The sequence below is a fragment of the Bombyx mori genome, chromosome 21 (genome assembly GCF_030269925.1).
Source record: "Bombyx mori chromosome 21, ASM3026992v2".
In the NCBI taxonomy this organism is placed as follows: Eukaryota; Metazoa; Arthropoda; class Insecta; order Lepidoptera; family Bombycidae; genus Bombyx; species Bombyx mori.
In genome coordinates, this window is record NC_085127.1 from 5,347,604 (window position 1) to 5,369,013 (window position 21,410).

The window sequence follows — 21,410 nt, forward strand, 5'->3', positions numbered from 1 at the left end:
CAATGCTTTTCTTTTTCATTATTTTTATCCGTATTGTATTCCGATTTGTATTAATCCGATGTCCAACCTTCTTATTCCAGATACAATCGAAAACTTATTGAAGTTCGAATTATCCAGGTATATTCAAGGAGCCATTATTTTAAATAGTTTGATGTGTGCCAAATTTTTTCAGGTGCTATTTTATTGGTAAAATATAATTATTTGATTTCATTAGACGAGGAACATACAGGGGAAACATTTCAAGTGTTGGGACAAACATTTTTTTATCATTAAAACGTCATGCATCTCTTTAATATGCGACAGACCGGAACGTTATTTGTTCATCCTCAAGGTTCACACCAAACTGATGATCTGGATGAATGGCTACGAAATATCTCGACGTTGTGACATCCGGAACGAAAAAAAAAATGACGAAAGTTGGATAACGCGAGATCAGTGAGTAAGATTAAAAACGGGGAGAGGCCAAAGAAAAATCTTTTGTGCGATGTTTCTTCGATGATTCTCGAGCCGTATACATTTACATTTCGGCATCCATTATCGTAATGAATACTAAGACGATACCAAATACGGTAAATGCTAATGAAACCAATATTTTGTACTGGCTCGCACTATCTGCCGACAGTTCTGTTCGAATTTGTGCAGCATATATTTTCTTTTTTTTTTTTCATTCGTAAGTCCACATAGACAAAAACTTTTTCTTTTTTTTATTGCTTATATGTTGGACGAGCTCGTGGCTCACCTGATGTTGAGCGTTATCGGAGCCCATTGCTATCTACAACGTAAATGCCACCACCCACCTTGAGAGACATGAGTTCTATGGTTTCACTTTTTAACTATTTTTAAAACCATTTTGTTTTTGTGCTCCTAGAAATTTGTCGGTAATCTTAAGTGGATGTGTATTTCTAATTGATTTGCTTTCAAGATGAATTCCCACATATACATGCATATATGTACCTATAGATTTTAGCTTAATAGAACAAAATGTTCAAGTCTGGTTTTCTACTGGTGGTAGGACCTCTTGTGAGTCCGCGCGGGTAGGTACCACCGCCCTGCCTATTTCTGCCGTGAAGCAGTAATGCGTTTCGGTTTGAAGGGTGGGGTAGCCGTTGTAACTATACTTGAGACCTTAGAACTTATATCTCAAGGTGGGTGGCGCATTTACGTCGTGGATGTCTATGGGTTCCAGTAACCACTTAACATCAGGTGGGCTGTGAGCTCGTCCATCCACCTAAGCAATAAAAAAAAACCTCATATAAGATTGCTCAATAAAAATTAAATAATTCATAGTTTTATTTGTACTTTAGTCTTATTACTATAAATTTTCCATAACGAATGTCCATGTTAACACTTCCAACGCTTTTAAAACATGTTTGTTTACTATAAAAATCAAACGTCAAAAATAAAGTTATCTACCGGAAACTTTAAAGACGCACTGCACGAAAAGTCCTTTGGGAAATAAAAAAAATTTGGCGCTCACATCACGGGCTACGACTGGACTACTGTTGTTATTCTAGTCAAGTCATGCGCCTCATACGGTAAAACAGAGTTTAAATAAATGTCATTACGGGTGATCGATCTCTTCGAAAAGGAAAGAAGCTCGTTTGTCATGAAGGAGGACACTAAATGGATCCCCGATAAATGAGGGTTATTTACGGACCACTCTACTACGGAGCAAAAAACACATGAATAGAGAATTCAAACAGATAGACGTTGCTCGAGTGTTTCGTATGGAAAAATCATTAATTTTCTCATCCCAAGAACGGGCTGTTCCGTTATAGACATTTAGGATTTCCTTAACGACAAACATTTTTATTGAAGTTATACTTCTTTAGGCGCGTTATGAAAAAATGATGAGAGTGAAATTTTACGATGCGCACGCATCGTGACACAAAATTAACAGAAACAAAGTTGCCCACTAAATTGCTCATTATAATACGACCGACGTAACTTGGCGAATCTGAATATAGCCGCAGGTGAACTTTCCGAACCGTACCGAGAATTACCGAATTTATACGATTTCAAGAAAAGGGATGTTCAATATGCGTGTTTGAGGATGTTGTTTAATCGATTTTTTTTCAAATTGATTAAAATTTAAATTAAAAAAAAGAAATAAATTTAATAAAAATAAAGTATAACTTCTTACGCGCGTACATAAGTACACGCACCCTTTTCTTTCGAATAATCAACCGGAATTTTACACCGACTCACGAAATTCGAATCATTTAAATATTATATCAGTTAGTGTTGCATTTGATCATATTTCACTGAACTTCAACTGTCATGTTTAAACCTTAAAAGACCTTAAAGTTAGTGCACGGAATCTCCGGTTGCCAAGCGAAGCCCGATAACGTCTCGGAATCACGCTCTTAAGGAAGACAAACTTCGCTAAGCTCCTCAAAAGTATCTTATTATCTCGAGGAACGAATATAAAATACGGTCCCGGGGATCACACGAAATTTTGTTAATGCTTAATTTAAACAAAGTCAGGTTTTACTCCGTCCTGCTCCGGGCAGATAGTTTAGGTAAACTCGACAAAAATAAATCCCTAGGGATATTCAACTTTCAAGATTATTGTAACACGACATGTTGTTCACAGATATGAAAAGGGGCTTTCCGAACATCGGCCTTTCTCCTGTGTTTTTTACGTGTACAAAAATGAATATATTTTTTTTCTTCTATCTCACTATCCGATGAAATTTTATTCTGCTTTTCGGACACTCAGTCGTAATAACACAAGTTTTGTTCGAACAAAAGTAATTTACCGGAGAATGGACTGGGACGGGACAAATATTGTTTTTGCGTCTTGACTAAAGTAAGAAAACGTCTAAGCGTCTCACGTCAAAGGCCCGTGTGGCATTATTCTAGCAAAATTTTCATCTGCAAACGCATAATACTCTTAGAAGGGATTTTGGGTAAACCCAAACCGACGTTAGGCGGGTGATTTCAGTTATTTATGGTCCCTTCGGCTTTATTCTACGTACCTTGTAGTCTCCAAGGTCGGTGACTGAGCAGGTGAGTATGGCTTCCCTGCCGAGAGCTACTGTGACGTTTTCTATTGGTCCAGCAAAGTCGGGCTCGGAGTCTCGCAGGGACGCAGTGGGTCCCACCCGGCCTAGTGGAGATGTAGTCTGGTGCCGCATACCGCTTTTTACCACTGGAACAAGTTCATTGAATTTAGTATGGATTACTAAAATGTTGTGGTTTTTTTATCACTTTAAACAAGATTGATTTCTAATTCATTGTTTATACATACTATGTTTCCAAAGACTATAAAAGGGGCAAAGTGTGTAGGAACAAAAATGCGATGGAGAGAAATTCAGCAAGTGATCAACCGGTGAATACATAATATAAAATGATTGTAATTTTTTTAGAAGTATCAATCGTGACCCTGCCCTTCACAACGTGAATGCCACCACCCACCTTGAGGTGTGAGTTCTGCGACTCAATGCTTTAATAATATGACGGTTGAAATAGCAGGGCATTTGAACCAATACGTCTGGGCTCCGAAGTGTTGTGTAGTAGTTAAAATCCCACATCAACAAAGAATGTACCATATTTCTGTCGCGATGGAGTCATGGATTTCAATTCCAGGCTTTCACCTGAACCTGATCACTAATAACTTGATCACTATCTAATTTATGCCAAAAAGATGATGCTAAATAAACAAATCCATATTTGTAATTAATAGTTTTATTAAAACTCTTTTTACGAATTTTCATTACGCACTTGTTTTTAACAAGAATTCATTGTCCATATTATGAATTTTCAGTGGTGTATTTACACCACTCACATTGTTTGAATTTGTGATTGAATGGATTTGATGAAAAAAAAATTATACGAAGATGGTGATCCATTTTTGTTTAAATGTGGTTAAAATCCATCCACACTGAAGGAATTATGTTAAGAACCATTAGTGAAGTGCCACTTAAAAAAAATATGAACTCAATCGCAAAAACTATATGCAAATGTATAGAACACGACCAAGAAACCAAAATATAAATTATCATCTGTGCATTATATATTATTTCATTTTGTTGGAGTTGTCAAATGGACGGTGTTATGCGGTGAGCGATCATAGTCTTTAAAAAAATCAATTTATTTACTCCGTCATTGAATGTTTCAAAATAGAATTACGATATGAAAATAGATTTGAATCACGTGAATGACAGTTAAAATCTGAAGGAAAATCTCCGATAAGCACTTTTGCACAAGAAAAGGGTGAGATATTTAAACAAACAATACAAATATGAACTAATTATTATCTGTGAAATGGAAATATAAATAAGGAAGGTGCATTTACAATTAAAGTAAGAAAGAATACGGCGTGGTGAGGTCACGACAGGAAAATAGCTCGAAATTAGGAATCAGTATTAAGGGTGACACAAATACACGTTAAGAGGTGACATAAATTTAAGGAAGTCAATATTATTTTTAGTAGTAACTTAATTAAATTTATTGAGACGGATGAGACCATCTAAAAATGGTTTGTCGGTCTGATCGCTAGTAGTAATTTTTTTGTTGTACCATATATGTATCTGAGAAAATACAAATTATCTTCGCGTCTGTTTGAATAATAATAAGAAAAAACTGAGAACAATCACAGGTGGTGAACCGGTCGCAAAATAATTAGGATTCCCCTTTGTTATGGGTAGCAAAGACTGATATTATACATACTTCATCATTCTCCTGCCCTTCTCCCAGTCATCTAGGGTCGGCGCAACATGTTTTCTCCTTCCATACTCTTCTATCATATACCATTTTTTCGCTCACTCCCCTCTTACCCATATCGTATTTCGCGTAATCCATCCATTTCTTCTTAGGTCTACCTCTTCCTCTATATCCTTCCACATTCATAGTTAGCACTCTCTTATCAACCTAATTTTCATGTCGTCTCATCACATGTCCATACCATCCCAAACGCATACTTCTCAGCTTCTCTGTCACAGGTGCCACTTTCAGACTTCCTCTAACATATTCATTCCGTATTCTATCCATTCTCGTTAATCCACACATCCATCGCAACATTCGCATCTCAACTGTATGCAATCGTCTTTCATCCGCCACTTTAGTCATCTAACAAACTGATCCATACAAGACGGCAGGCCATATTAAGGTCTTATATATCTTCCCTTTTAGGGGAAGAGAAATGTGTGAGTCACATGTGGTGCCCGTGACCTGCCGTCATTTTATCCGTCCTGCGTCCTTATTATTATATAGATCATAAATATCCAGAAAAAGAGCAAACAAATTTATCACACGAATGTTTCCCCGATATGGGAATCCAACTCACGATCCTCGGCACTAACTACTAGCCGCAAAGTCATGAAATATATGTAAAATTAGAAATCCGTCCTTTGCATTACATTATAAATTGCTTTTAATACCAAAAACCTCTCACGGTAACTATAAATTCCATCGTTTAAAACCTCAGAGTGACAAGAAAATTTGTGTAAACACAGTAAACAGGCATATAAAGTTGCGATTTATGTGACAATGTCGACCCCCAGTCAAGTAAGGGTACCAGTCCTTTTCAAATTATACCAACGATATAATAATATGTTTCCAGCCGAGTTGCTTTGCTGAGCTATTTCATAACTACAAATGTGATTCCGGACGGACGATTAAGCTAAAAATGTACAGAAATGGAAAGGAATTTGTCTTTTTGATGTGAAAAGACGGTCGACTTTTTGGTCCATGAAGATATTTTTTTTTTGAAATGTGTTGAACCTTGTCTTTTTAGGTTTCTGTTTGAGCACTCGTTTGTGTTGGATTGGAAGTTGTAGTTGGATGTTGGTGATTTCGTTTTTATTAGTTTTGTTATGTTTTGTTACTTTCGTTTTAATAGTTTCAGTTATGTTTGCAGATTTTATGCAAACATAACTGGTGGTTATCGTGTTCAATAATAAAGAGAAGAATTACTCAGCAGGATTACTCCGCCGGTGTATGCTCATACATTGATGGGTTTTAAGGTTCCTCGGATTTAACCAACGACCAATCCATCTTCAATGAAGCGTAAACTTAGAAAAGTCTGGAATAATAGTTAGAAATCAACGAACCGACTGTTTAATAGTATTTTATTTGGTTTCGCTAAATCTTATTATTTCCAGGATCTTTAGCGGCTTCATCTCGCGGTTATTAGGGTTAATAAGTTACAACAAACTGTGGTCATGAATAACGTGGTCACGTCCGTGTGCACGAAAACTGCAAAGTATTCCAAACGTTGGGAATAATGTAGTAAAAGTAACCAACGGGAGATTAATCTGTTACCGTTGCTGATTGAGTCAGCAATGTCAGGGGCAGAGCCTAGCCACTGTCTGCCACTAAGTACTCTCTGCAAGTCTCGTCTGAAGAATGGCATATCGTTGACATATCAAATTAAACTAAATTCAATTCACCCCACTCGGAGACTCGATCCAGGGAATTCTCCAGTTCAGACACCATTTTAATCTTTTCTCCTGCCCTGTATTCCGAGAGAAACTTTGATGATTGATATATCACCCAACCTCCGCAGAGCAATGCGTGCCATCAATTATCATTGATATACAGGATGAAAAGCCTGGGGGAAATCACCGATGTTTGTGTAACGATAGTGTTAATAGTATTGTTATCAGGGCAGCAGCCATTTACAACGACTTTGTTGCTCCGCCCATCCAAAAAGCTAGCGATCCACTGGCAGAGCCTCTCGGGGATTCCATAAGCTGGCAACTTCGACAGAAATGCCCTATGCCAAACCCTGTCGAAGGCATATGCGACATCAAGGCTCACAGCGAGAGCCGCGCCTTTGTTCTCCAAGGCTTCAGCCCACCTATGAGTAAGGTATACAAGCAAACCACCAGCTGTGCAACCGTGTGATCCTCAAGAAACTTTAGGAGTTACCTATTTATTATTCGCTTTATTATTTGGAAAGCAAAGAACTTATCGTTATAGGCTGTGACTAAACATAAATGACGAGCGTGATCAATTGTATCACATGATACAGGCAACGAACACCGAGCATCAGCTGTGTTCACCTTTCATTGGTCATTCATGAAAAATATCTCACTAAGTTATACAAATTTATGCTTTTATAGAAATGTTAAATTGTTTGTCACCTTAAAATATGAGGTCAAAGTTTTTATCGAGTTAAAACAACAGTAATTGTTTTACTTTACAGCATTTTTCCCTCTCAAAACGGAACTGATGGTTGAGGTGTACTCGATAATCCTCGAACCTGAGCCTATATTTATGCTACCTTTTTATATTTCGGATAGGTGCTTAATATGAATTTTCTTCGTCAACGGAGACAAAACCAATTCGTGCTCGTGTTATATAGAATTTTACATTTGTTAATATAGTTTTTTTTTTTAATTCTTCTGAATAAAGTTTCTAAACTAGTATCTTCCAAATAATCGTAGGATAGAAGTGATTTTAGCGGTAGGCAGTGGCTTGGCTCTGCCCCTGGCATTGCTGAAGTCCATGGGCGACAGTAACCACTCACCATCAGGTGGGCCGTGAGCTCGTGCTTTTTTTATTGCCTGAGGGCAATAAAAAAAAAGTTTCTTTTTCCTTAGATTTTTATTAAAATATAAACCTGAATAGCAATATAATTCGACTTCATATTCCCGAGTCATGTAGCACAATAATGTGTAGCCTTTCACATTAAATTCTCTTTAAGCCAAGATGCTTTTCTTTTACGATGGATTTAACCCTAAAACGCGTCAGTCGACTGGAAGCTTGCCATAAAGGGTGTGCGTCCGTAATACCCAATATCCGATATTCAACGGCACACACAAATCGTTGTTAAAATGCGTGTGTGTTAATTAACTTAACGAAAACCTCTATGGGTTCATTTCTTTATCGTGATGATGACAGCTAAATTTGAATGAACATAATATAAAAACTGAGCATCATATAGGAAAATTTTAGAGTAGGGTAGATTAGTATGTTTTTGTAGACCTGACTAATAAAAAATATGAAATTCCAAAAGTATTACAGAATAGGTGGCGTAGTATATGTACTCTTTTATTTTGCTTTCATCTGTTCTGTAAGTATAGTAAGGTACCAGTAGCTATAGTAAGGTCATAGGGCACATTACAAGAGAATTTAATTTTTTTTGTTCAAATCGTTTTGTTGAATGTTATTTCCTCACGAGTGTTCATCGTTAGTGTCAACAATGTTAATGACAGTGGTTAGAGCTATATGCAAGATAAAACATTTACATTTAAATTCAGAAATATTAATTGAAGATGAAATATATAAAAAAAAAACAACAATTAAAAATATTTAGTAAAATACATCGAACAAATAAACAAGTTGTCGCGACAGCACGCTTCACCGACTCAACAAATTAATCTCCATTCTATTATAACTTATTCAATGTAACTTTCATAGCGGAAGTAATTAACTTTTCGAACCGAACATTACGCTTAGTTACTTTTAATACGTTTAAAAATTGAAAATTTAAATGTGATGCATTTAATGTAGAAATGCACGGTAAGTGCTTATTACTTTGATTTATATCTAAAACTTTTTTATAACATGATCATTTCAAATTATCACGTCCGATTTCATTGTCTATTTTAAGTGGTTATATAAGTCTTTAACAATCACAACATGAATCTGGCAACCTTAAAAATGGAACACATGACTGCTTTTAAATAATTGATTAGGATAGACGGATATGTATCACACCAACCCGTGCATCTACAATACCTCCAACACTAATAATGTACCAATTTACTTTTGCGGGTTTTATTTTAATTACCTACCTGAACTTATTCCTCCGTGGCGAAGTGGCTATCGGAACCCACGGACTACATCAATCCTTTCAAACTTGTGCGCATTACTGCTTCAAGGCAGAAATAGGCAGTATGGTGGTATCTAGCCGTGCGGACTCACAGACTCACAACACGCCTTACCAACAGATATTACTTTTTTTTTATTGCATAGATGGGTGGGAGAGCTCAAAGCCCACCTGGTTTAAGTGGTCACCGGAGCCCATAGACATATACAACGTAAATGCCGCCACCCACCGTGAGATATGAGTTCTAAGGTCTCAATATAGTTACGACGGCTGCCCCGCCCTTCAAACCGAAACGCATTACTGCTTCACGGCAGAAATGGGCAGGGCGCTGGTACCTACCCGTGCGTACTCACAAGAGGTCCTACCACCGGTATTAACATTACATTATATTTACCATTTAATTTCAATACATATATATAACTGATATAACAATATACCTACAAACAGGCCTTAACTAAATTACATAATGCACAATATGACGAGCAGATAGAAAGCCGTTTTATTAGAACTAGAGGTCCCGCAGTAGTCGAAATTCGACTATAATTAATTGGAATTGTTAGTTTGTACACTATTATGATTGTATTTTATACTTCTATAATTAATCACAAATTTCGCCAAGACTACACTATAAAAAATATTAACAAAGGCAAACAATATTTAGTCTATTCTCAATTTGACAACAGACGCCAAGAACAAAAGTTTGACAATAAATAGTATGCATGCGTGTGTGCGTCAAATACATGGTATGTAGTGTGTGTAATGTTTTCTTTATTGATTTAATGTATCTTTTATGCATTATTTAAAAAAAATATTAGCATTGTGCACTTCTTCTCTATATTCTCTATAATTGTGGAAAATTTTATACTCCTCCGTCCGAGCAATTTTCGTAAAAAGGGATACAAAGTTTTTGCTTCACGTATTAATATATAGATTTCTTATTAGTATCGCGGACACACCTTTGATCCAATCTCAAGGAACTTTTGTTTCTCTAGGGTTTTCTATTAGATTTCCTACCTTAATGTCTTATTTGTGTACATACGAGTATGCATTCACGCATGCACCAATTAATACATACAATACTCCCATTCTTATTTTGAGTCGACTAATTTTGATCATAAAAATATTTATTAGTCGGGTTTCTTTAAAATCTTTAAATTCTTTAAAATGCGTAGATAAGCGAAACGTTTTCATCATAAGCATACATTTGATTACTCATTCGAAATAGTCAAAAAATAATCTCTGTAATGTTTGAATATTTTTTATTTTTATTATTGCCATTTCTCGTCTTCATATATGAAGGTCGAAGCCTCAATTGTATTATAGTAATACAATGACTGACCCCCTCAAACCGGAATTAATTAGTGTTATTTGAAAGCCCATTGAGTTTCTCACCGAATTTTCTAAGTGGGTCGCGATTCTGACTCGGCGGTAGATTCAGCAAAGCAACGTTCTTGATAGGGCAGACGTTAGCAAAGTGTCCTAGGTTGAGCCATGTGAGCTTGTCTACACGTCCAGTGAAACTATCATTACCCCCTGAGGTTAATAGTAATAGAAAAGCAAGAACAAAAACTACTTGAATATGTATAAATCAAAAAGTTTCACAATAGACCCTAGAACAGATTTAACAAAAACCAATTTATTTAGTATTTGCTTTTACCGATTAAAAAAAGCCCCTTTCATGAAATACGCCCATTAATACGTAAACAAATAAATCCGAATCTTGACAACTCCAAAAGGATGCTCAAGATATAAGAAAACAAACCCTTCCCTAGATTCCTTTACGAAAAATTTCTTCTTTTTCTTTTTATAAATTGTTGACCCTTTTTATCGTCATCCAGCGTAACGATTTCGCGCTACCAACATAAGAGGCTCGCCTTTTGGTCCTACTTCTAATCTCGCCACTGATTGGTGTGCGTCTCATACTATTTTTACGAGGCCATTACCCCGGACTACTCTCACCGCGTTAAATTGTGGACGTCGACTAAAGCCTACGGTATTATTCGGCTACCTACTTGAATTAGAAGGCTTACCCAATTTATAAGGGTACCAGGTGCTGAGATTAGATATCGTGCCTCAGAATTATTCGGATAAGTTTAAGTGAACACCTTATTTAATCTTCATTTACTAAGCCTGCTTGTTTATTTTAGGGTCGAATGACTACAATACAACCTTTTCTTGCCGTCCATAAATTATTCAAACAATCAGTGTTTCCTTTCATGATCTTTGTATATTTACTTTTCATAATAGCTTATAAGCTACCCACTTGTCTATAACCCAAGTAACCCACTTGTCTATATGAAATAAAACTAGATGATGACCGCTTTGCTCGGTTTTTTTTTTTTGATAACGCCATCTTGTTTTGTCTTTAAAGCGGTTAGTTGCCCTCAATTACGAAAAATAGTATTATTATTCGCCAATAGATGTCGGGAAGAGTTGATTATTGAAAACACGAATAAAACAACATTTTCTGAAAATAAATGGTAGCTAGATCGATTTATCGCCCCCGAAATCCCCTGTATACAAAATTTTATGAAAATCGTTGGAGCCGTTTCCGAGATTCAGATTATACTTAATATATATACCTAGTCAGGTCATAGGTTCTGTCACATGTTTAATGTAAAATAATTGAAACAAGTTTATTCATTATGTAACCATTCATATACCAAAATGAACTTAACAAAACATATATTCTTATGACACTAAAGTTTATTCAAAATGACCTCCGTGATTTTGAATACAGAACTTCAATCTGCGCGGCCAGTCGTCTATCGCAGCACGAACGAGGTCCATGTCAATATCGGCGGCTGCCTTAATCAAGGATTTCTTGAGTGACTCCAAATTGCGATGAGGCTTTGAGCACGCCTTTTCCTCCAAGTGTTGACATATCTTGTAATCTAACGGATTCAAATCTCGACTGGAGGAGGGCCAGTCTTCGTGCCGGATGAAGTCGATTTCACGCGCCGCCAGCTAGTCTTGTGTGCTCTTCGCTCTATGAGCTGGCGCCGAATCTTGTTGGAATACCCAGTGCCTGTTATTGAACATGGTATGAGAAACAGGTTCCACAAGGTTCGTCAGGACTGTATTTTGATACACAACTGCATTCGTTTTTACACCTTTCTCACAAAAATGTACCTCTGTTAAGCCCCAATAAGAAACTCCCAACCATACCATAAGCGAGGATGGAAAATGACCTCGTTGGACACGCGGAATACGGTTGCTCGCTTCTTCACTACTGTGTGCGTACACCTTATCATTTTGTTTGTTGTAGCTCTCTTCTACGGTAAAAAATTTTTCATCCGAAAAAAGAATTTCCCGATATTTTTTTCCCACGTACCGCTTCAACAAAGCGCGGCATCTCTTCAGTCTCAGGTCCATTAGACGAGCATTCAAACGATGTCCTGTTTTTCTTCGACATGCCCGAAGCCCTAAGTCTTCATTTAACACCCTTTTCACCGTGGTTCTGCTTAACCCCATCTGAAGGGCCAACAGTTTCTGCTTACGTTTGGGATTTCTTTGAAATCGCGCCTTCACAGTTTTTATCACTGCTGGAGTCCTAACAGACCGAGGCCGACCACTCCTTGACCTGTCATCTACACTAGAGTCTTCATTGTATCAGTTGATGGTACGATAAACGAATCCTTTGGTTACATTCAAAATTTTCAGTATGTTAAAAATTTGAATTGGCGCGTAACCGCAACGATGCAACGCAATAACTGCAACACGGTCTTCTTTAAGCGGTCTTCTCCATATTTAAAAATGAGTAAAATTCTAAAAGTTATACATTTTTATTTTCATGAACAATTCGATATTCGAATTCAATAAACTTTTTTGTGGCCAGCATTCTAAAAGAAAAGTTTTTACTGTGTGACAATACTTATGACCTGACTAGTTATATACAAGAATTGCTCGTTTAAAGGTATAAGAATATTTCCTTCAAATCACGTTTAACGTATTCTTAGAGGTGGAATTTCTTCTGCCCCCCTCCTTAAAAATCTTAGCCACTTATCGAACGTTATTTATAGACACTAAAACAGAAATTCTTTGGAGCGCAATAACAATTGTACAAATTTTCATTATAATTAGATGAATTTTTTTGGAAGGTAGAGAAGAAGACAAATGGATGTATAATTTACTTACATTTTTTTATTAGTTTTACCGGCATAAATTGGGTAATGGAATCCATTGCTGTAATTTTACCGAATATTTGCATTCATATCAAGAACTCAAAGCTAAATAGATAGCTTAGCTTTTTACTGGTGGTAGGACCTCTTGTGAGTCCGCGCGGGTGGGTACCACCACCCTTCCTATTTCTGCCGTGAAGCAGTAATGAGTGGTGGGTGAGTGGTGGGGCAGCCGTCGTTACTATACTTGAGACCTTAGAACTTGTATCTCAAAGGTGGGTGGCGCATTTACGTTGTGGATGTCTATGGGCTCCAGTAACCACTTAACATCAGGTGGGCTGTGAGCTCGTCCACCCAACTAAGCAATAAATAAAAAAAATAGTACAATATTATGATTTGGGCTTAAGAGCCCAGTCAGAAACAACAGAATAATCTGAAACTATTATTATTTAATGCTTAATTCGGCTATTAAATGGTGCTTTTGTTATTATTTATTATCACTAGGGAACTAGTGACGTTTGCTCCATATTTATTACAATCAATATAATCATTAATAAAAATAGATACTTAATAGTTTTTTTTTCATTCTTTATTAGAGTCATACAACTATTAGGTATACTTAATAGTGCTAACCTTACTATTGCAATCATAATCTGTATACGTGCAAAGTCCGAATTACCTGAAATCAATCCATAATATTGAAAAGTACATAAACTATGTACTGTAAACCAACAATTACCTAAATATCGTCCATTGTATTATTGCCTGTTATATAATTGTTCACGTAACAACAACTTTTTATCAAGATTAGCATGCGAACCGTTTATTTTCATAGAAAATTCAATGTATTCTTTATATACAGTTAATAATTTATTTTAGGACAAAAAAAAACGCATTTTTCCAAATTAACCTGCTCAAATTTCAAAACGTAGGTTTGAATTAAATAAAACCTGAAAAATGTTATCTTGACACAATATTTTCTTACCCTTTGTGATTGATGATTGTTACGCAAAACAACGCTGGACTTAACACATAATCGAATTGTACCTACTTCTTTCCGCAGCAAAAACTATAATTACAAGCTCCATGAACTTGATCTGAAGAAATGGCCCGGAAACTATCTTTTCGCCACGTAATTACCTACATATTTGTCTGCAAAGGTGGACTCTATCTCTATGGGCCATTATACGAGACGAGCGGGCTATCAATCAAGTCTTTAGACGTTTGGTTGAGACGTAATGAACCCGCCTCCCTTAACGAAACTAGATCATATTCATGTTTTCGCGATTCTTAAGATGAAGTATAGGTGCCAATAAATAAAATACATACTGAAATTTTTTATTTTATTTTATACGTAATGTGGTTGAGCTCATCTGGAACAAGTGATTATCGGTGCCCGTGGACATTACTAATGAATGTCTTGAGAAATTTGGTCACAAGTGTTTTATAATCAGACCCATACTTCAAACACACTGAACTGCTTTACGACAAAAATGGGCAGGGTGATGGTACCTACCCGTTTGGACTCACAAGACGTCCTACCACCAGTAAAAATATTATATAGATAGAGCGTAGTATTTAAGCCGTACGTGTTGGTATCACCGTGGTCCCCTGTTGCCGCGAAGCAATGCATTTGTCTAAAAAGCGAGTCGACCGTTATTCAAATGATACTGACACAACAGTTTTTGATAATAGCCTGCAATCTTTTTCACTACATTTCTTTTCATATTCTAATTATGAATTCATTTAAGAATTAAGACGAATCTCGTCTAGACTCCGTGAATAATGAGGCACGTGGCTACTTATTCCCGAGCATTCTACGACTTTTTTATTGACGTAGGTGAGTAAGATCTATTATTATCTGCAAGGTCAATACCCTCACCCACCTTGAGACAGCTAGGTCCAAGGGTCAGCAATAGCAAAGCCATGCCTATTTCTGCCATGAAGCAGTAATGCGTTTGGGTTTAAAGGGTGGGGCAGCTGTTGTACTGTAAAAACGGAGGCCTTAGAGCTCATATCTCAAGGTGGGTGGCAACATTTAGGTTGTAGATGTCTATGGGCTCCGGTTACCACTTAATATCAGGTGGGTCGTGAGCTCACCCACCCACCAAAGTAAGAAAAAAAAAATAGCCCCATGTACATGATTTCGGAGAACGATAACAATGCTAGATCAGACATTTTATATTTAATCTAAGACCCTTGGCGCAAATGAGTGACACCGTGAACTGTACATGTCTGTGTGCCTCCAGAATAAGTTAATATTACTTTTTTTTTTTTATTGCCCTTGTAGGCAGACGAGCATACAAAAAAATTGTCCTTCTAGGTAATAGTGGTGATCATACGGCCCTACCTGATGGTGAGTGGTTACCGTCGCCCATGGACTTCAGCAATGCCAGGGGCAGAGCCGAGCCGCTGCCTACCGCTAACACAAAACAAGCCAAACGAAGTATTCAGTTGTTTATTATTCAATTCATAAAATGAATATGAAAGAACATCGGCGTAGTACTCGTCAATATTGACAGCAAATATTCACCGCTCATTAAATAAAATCGTGAGCGTATATTTGCGTTGATTTATTGTCGAAAATCTAATTAAATTGTTCATCGGAATTTAATATGATGAAGTTCGAAAACTTCAGTGGTTTCTTGAGTAAAGTTAGTGGTTATAATGTAATCTCACACTCGATAATATGTCGATTAATTGTAAAAAATTTAAACGTAATTAAATGCAATTTTACCATTGAACATAGAAATAAGGATGTCTGCCGGGCAGGAATTTTATCATTTAAATGGAATGCAGTCCAAAGTAAATGCAAAGGCATGGTATGAGAATACGAATATGACAACAAAAAATTTAAATTATTGTAAATTAGTTTTCGCGAGTGGTAAACATAATTATTAAAAGTAATTTTACGGTTTATTCTCGCGTTATTTTATGATCGCCTTATTGTTTTATAACTTTGTAGTGTATTAGTGAGGGTATAATTTGTTATCGTTTTAATAAAAAGGATCGCTAAGTACGGCTTGTATAGAAACATACACACGGTGAACTTTTTTATTTATTTATTTTTTTATTGCTAAGATGGGTGGATGATCTCACAGCCCACCTGATGTTAAGTGGTTACTGGAGCCCGTGGACATCTACAACGTAAATGCGCCACCCACCTTGAGATATAAGTTCTAAGATCTCAGTATAGTTACAACGGCTGCCCCACCCTTCAAACCGAAACGCATTACTGCTTCACGGCAGAAAAAGGCATAGCGGTAGTACCTACCCGCGCGGACTCACAAGAGGTCCTACCACCAGTAAAACTGATTCATTACCTAACATACGTGCTTAAGTTCATAATTCACTAAATAAAATAGTACGTCGTCGTTTGAAGCCATCGTGGTCTAAAGGATAAGACGTCCGGTGCATTGGTATCTAGCGATGCAACGGTGCTCGAATCCCGCAGGCGGGTACCAATTTTTCTAATGAAATACGTACTTAAGAAATCTTCACGATTGACTTCCACGGTGAAGGAATAACATCGTGTAATAAAAATAATTCCCGCAAAATTATAATTTACGTAATTACTGGTGGTCGCACACCTCGCGTGAGTCCGCATGGGTAGGTACCACTACCTCGCCTATTTCTGCCGTGAAGCAGTAATGCGTTTCGGTTTGAAGGGTGGAGCAGCCATTGTAACTATACTGAGACCTTAGAACTCATTTCTCAAGGTGGGTGGCGGCATTTACGTTGTAGATGTCTATGGGCTCCAGTAACCACTTAGTAATACAAATAATACAAAAAGCAGTTCATTTTATTTATTTTACAATGACCATGGCTGGTCTTGAGCCAACATGGACTTCATTCCAGTGCCTCAGTATAGGGCAGCAATAGCGACTCCTTATCGCGGCCAGGAGGCTGTTCGGGCTTATTATGTATTGTAAAATTGTCAATTGTCACTATTCAGTGGAGTGAATAATTTTAGTTGTTGTGTGCGTATCGCCGCCTACTTTACCGGTATATTTTATTTTAACAGAGCATTATAATGATCAAGAATATTATTATTCTATTTCAGTGTTCTAATAATTAAATAATAATGCTCATTCATTTCGCTTGGCAGCCCAATATAATAGTTTTGCCAACTGTGATGAATACGATAATATTATAGTAAAATCTTGTAACAGACTAATTTATCAGCAAGGATTATTCTTAGAATAATCGGCCCATTTCTCAAGGGACAGACGCACGAATACTTAGAAAAGTAATTAATAGACGACAGCCTTATCGTGTTTTGTGTAACGAACATTATTTGAAGTCTAATTACCTCACTTGAACACCAATATTTTGAGGAAATTAATTATAGTTCTATTATATGTTGCTTAGGTTTTAATGATCAATGATCAAATGTTTAATCATTAGAATATTATATCAAAATTATTTTTGAGTTGCCAGTTATTATTTTTTCATATTATGTTCATGCAATATAATAACATAATAATAAGTTATTATAATATAATATCATGGGTTATTATATTATAGCATAAAACATAATGTGGAACAAAATAATTTTAGATGTTTTTCTTTCATATTCGCGGACAATAACCGCCTAAAATCATTAGAGAAACTTTAGGCACTTGAATAAAGCTCATTAGCAGTTTCGCTTATAAGTAACATGTCTTTAGTCCGTTTCTCGCTAAGCACAAAGCCTAGAAAGGTCAACTTCCTTTGAAAATTCATTGGGTGATGTTTGTCGGTTCTGCCTTTATCATTCTTTGTTACAATGGCGGCCTGGGTCGGACGTGCGGGGTCAGTAAAGCGGGCCGTTAGCCAGAATGGACTGTTGTTAGTTCGCGACAATGAGAGCTATACATCAGGGTTGTTGCCATTCGGTAATAAACTCAAACGATCAGTTCTAGCTACCCGAACTACTACCTATATGTTTTCGTCAACGTCTTGTTAATTACCTCAAATATAGTCTTGCCACAAACACTGATGCAAAAAATATTATAGTTTAATTTACTGATGGCAGATACCCCTTCCGTGATGCAAAAATGTGTTTCGGTTTGAAGTACAAGGTAGTTGTTGTAAAACCTCAGTTTTATTGTTCTATGTCTCAACATAGAACTCATGTCTCAAGGTGGGTGGCGGTATTGAGTAGCAAGCGGGCCGTATGCTAGTTAACTCATCAAAGCAATAAATAAAATTCGGTTTCGCGATTGTTAGATATAATTAAAAGAACTTTTACGGTTTAATAATATTGTGCTAAAAATTTAAATGTCCTGAGTAGTTCGTGATTACGAAATCTGTAAAGTATTATATTCGAAACACCGGATATATAATGACGTAATGAAAATAAAAACGCCAAAAAATATTAAACCGTAAAAATTGTTTTAATTGTAATACTACATTTGGATTCGTAATGACAATGTCATGCGAAAATATTATAGATTGTATTACCTTATTTTCGTACCAGAATTTTGTTAAATGTTCTTGCAATATTGTGTTGGAGTTGGAGTGATAAAGAGAACCGTATTGCTGCGATATCATTACAATGTGTAAATATACAGCCAAATTCAATTTTTGTAACTCTCTACACGTTGGCTATTGGTTTTTTTTTATTTTTTTATTGCCCTTGTAGGCGAACGAGCATACGGCCCACCTGATGGTGAGTGGTTACCGTTGCCCATGGACTTCAGCAATGCCAGGGGCAGAGCCAAGCCGCTGCCTACCGCAGAATGTTTGTGTGCCGAGCTAATGATAAATTTAATGAAACGTACTCTATTTGTGATAGAAATCAGATATGGCCATCCACGCAAATGGTTTACCTAAATCATAATCCTGGCAACTTACGCAATGTGCTATTATTGAATGTGAAAGCTGTATACTGTGCAAAATGGCGAAAATCTAGGGCTGACACTTCACTTAATCACACTTGTCCGAAACAGTGAAATTTCGTTTAATCATTCCCCAAAAATGACAAACACATTTCACCCCCGGACTTCTTTATTCTATTCATAATATCTGCAAGGGAACAGTTATATTAATTTAGGATTAATGTCAAAATTTGTAATGCAAATAAATTAGTTCGCAAGTATTATAAAGAAGATCATCCCTAAAATTATGACAGCCATAAATAATGTTGTGACGTGTTTCATTATCGCTATATCGATAAAAAAATACAATAGATATAGCCGTGGGGTGTGTTTGGGTAATGACATAATCAAATTGCTCTCTCACATCTGTTGTGTTCGTTATATTTTCCTCGGGCCATTTTTGGAACGCACGAATAATTTTATCATTGCATAATGTATTTTAATGTTGTATATTGTCCGTCACGTGTACACGACTATGAAATATTTGCAATACAAAAAGTGATAAGGTATTTTGGAACGAAGTTCCTTATCGCGCGTTGTGAAAGGGGGCTAGACGGAAAAAATTCTTACGAAAAGTTGTCACGACACTTTTTAGATCCGTCATTCTGACCAATCAACGTGTAGGCGCTTATCGCGTGACATTGCTCGTATCCGATTGGTCCGCGTAATGAGTACAGTTTCTCGAGATAGCGTTTCAACAATAGTAATTTAGTTCATAGTATTGTTTTTTTCTTCTTCATAATGCCGTAATTTATTATTATAACTTAAAAAAAAATTACAATTCCTTCACTAATTAATCGAAAGGAACTTCGTTCTATCCGGGTGTCCCTTGACACCTCTGAAGTTTTTTTTCTTTAATTGAAATATGTCAGAGCTATTACTACTACTACAGTATACTCAGAGCGTATAGTATTGTCTCATTAGAAAACACATTTTTTTTCGATATTTTCGTCTTGATGTTGAGCTTAGGGCGTTGTTTATAATAATTGGGATTACGACATATGTAATTGAGATTAGGAGCTCAACCTCAACATGGCTAATGGAATATCTATACATTTTCTATGGGCTTTAGTCGGCCACGAATTCATTTACTGAACTAATGCAACAAAAAATTAAATAAATTCGGCCAAAAGTGAGAATATAAACTTAATATGCTTAAAACTTTTCAATGTATTTTCTCAAACGGCAGCAATACATCTTCTGACTAAACTAATAGCTGCGTGAAATGAAAACAATTAAGTTATTCTGGCCAATCTCACGTACCCTCGACCCATGAATCTCCCCCTGTAATAGGTCGATAAAGGGCAGATGCAGCGTGATTTATTGCAAGCTAAACGGATTGGCTGTTCAGCTTCGGATCCTATATATCTATGTTCAAACAGTGATATACTCTCATCCCTATTTATCATTTCAGTGCGATCTATCTTATACATTTATTACGGAGGAAGGTAAATTTTATTTATAGAGCAACGTAATATGAAAACAATGGAAGCATTTTTATTTCACGGAAAGTATGTAAATAATTTTAATGTAAAATTTCGTTTGACATTTGTTTTAACAACTGTGAAATTTGCGGCGTTAAGGTTTCCATTTTTATATTTCTCTAGACTAACAGCAAGCTCACTTGGTAATACTTTTAAGACCCACTGGTAATAAGGAGTTATTGAAGTCAGCAGACTTGGTAATGTCCTCGTCCGCTCCAGACACAAATGACCTCATTTCAGACAGGTCAAAACTTTTGGAACGGTTACTCTCTGGTAAAAGAAACCAAGATGTTGGTGCTCTGAAAAATATACTTACGGTTGAACACGTTTTAGGAAATTAATAAATCAAAGCCATCAAACCGAAATGCGGTTTTTCTGGTACTTGTTATTTTAAAGTCACTGTGAAACACCATTGCTTTCCATTATTCAATATTTTATTCTGGAGATGCATGAAGGAGCTTAGAACTAATTTGGTTTAAAGTGGTTACAGAAGTCTGTACACACACATTCACAACGTGACTGCTGGCACTCACCTTGACGCATGAGGTTGAAATATCATATGTATTACATTACTACATGATCAGAAATATCCCTAATGTGTTTTTGGAACGAAGTTCTTTATAGAACCATGCGGAGGGGTACCCTTAACTGGAAAAAAACGTCCGTAGCGTAAGATTTTTATTAGTAATGCACACAGTGTACGACTTCACTTTGTAATAACGTACAAAAAATAACATTATAAATCATTGTGAATAAAATAAAGCTCATAACTTTGTAAAGTTTTTTTTTATCAATAAAAAAATCATAATAAAAATGTATACCCGAATAATTATTTTCTTTATACCTCGAATAGAACTTAAAATTAATATTTTTATAACAAGGAACTTCGTTCACATCCGGTGTCCCACGACACCACATATCTTTTTTTTTTTAGGTTTGATGAACGACGTCATAAGCGACAGTTTATTTTAATTCAGGGAGGTATTTTTGATATATTGGTATATTAGACACAGCACACAAGGTTGCCTATGCTATCAAATATTACATTCTAGTATTATTAAGCACCTAGTTGTAAAAATCCGTTTATCATTCAGAAAAAATATTCCAACCTAACGCCACATTACTGCAAGTTTTGGATTAAATCAGTTAGGTTTTTTTCTGT

General features: G+C 36.3%; 1 protein-coding gene across 1 annotated transcript in view; it reads right to left on the minus strand.

Moving 5' to 3' along the window:
- The window catches only part of LOC101738220 (lachesin), an 89,883-nt gene that overhangs the window by 44,881 nt on the left and 23,592 nt on the right, over window positions 1-21,410 (minus strand). The window contains exon 3 of the mRNA XM_012693316.4: window positions 2,982-3,154. Coding sequence (XP_012548770.1) covers window positions 2,982-3,154 — 173 coding nt within the window. The remainder of the gene's footprint in view (window positions 1-2,981; window positions 3,155-21,410) is intronic.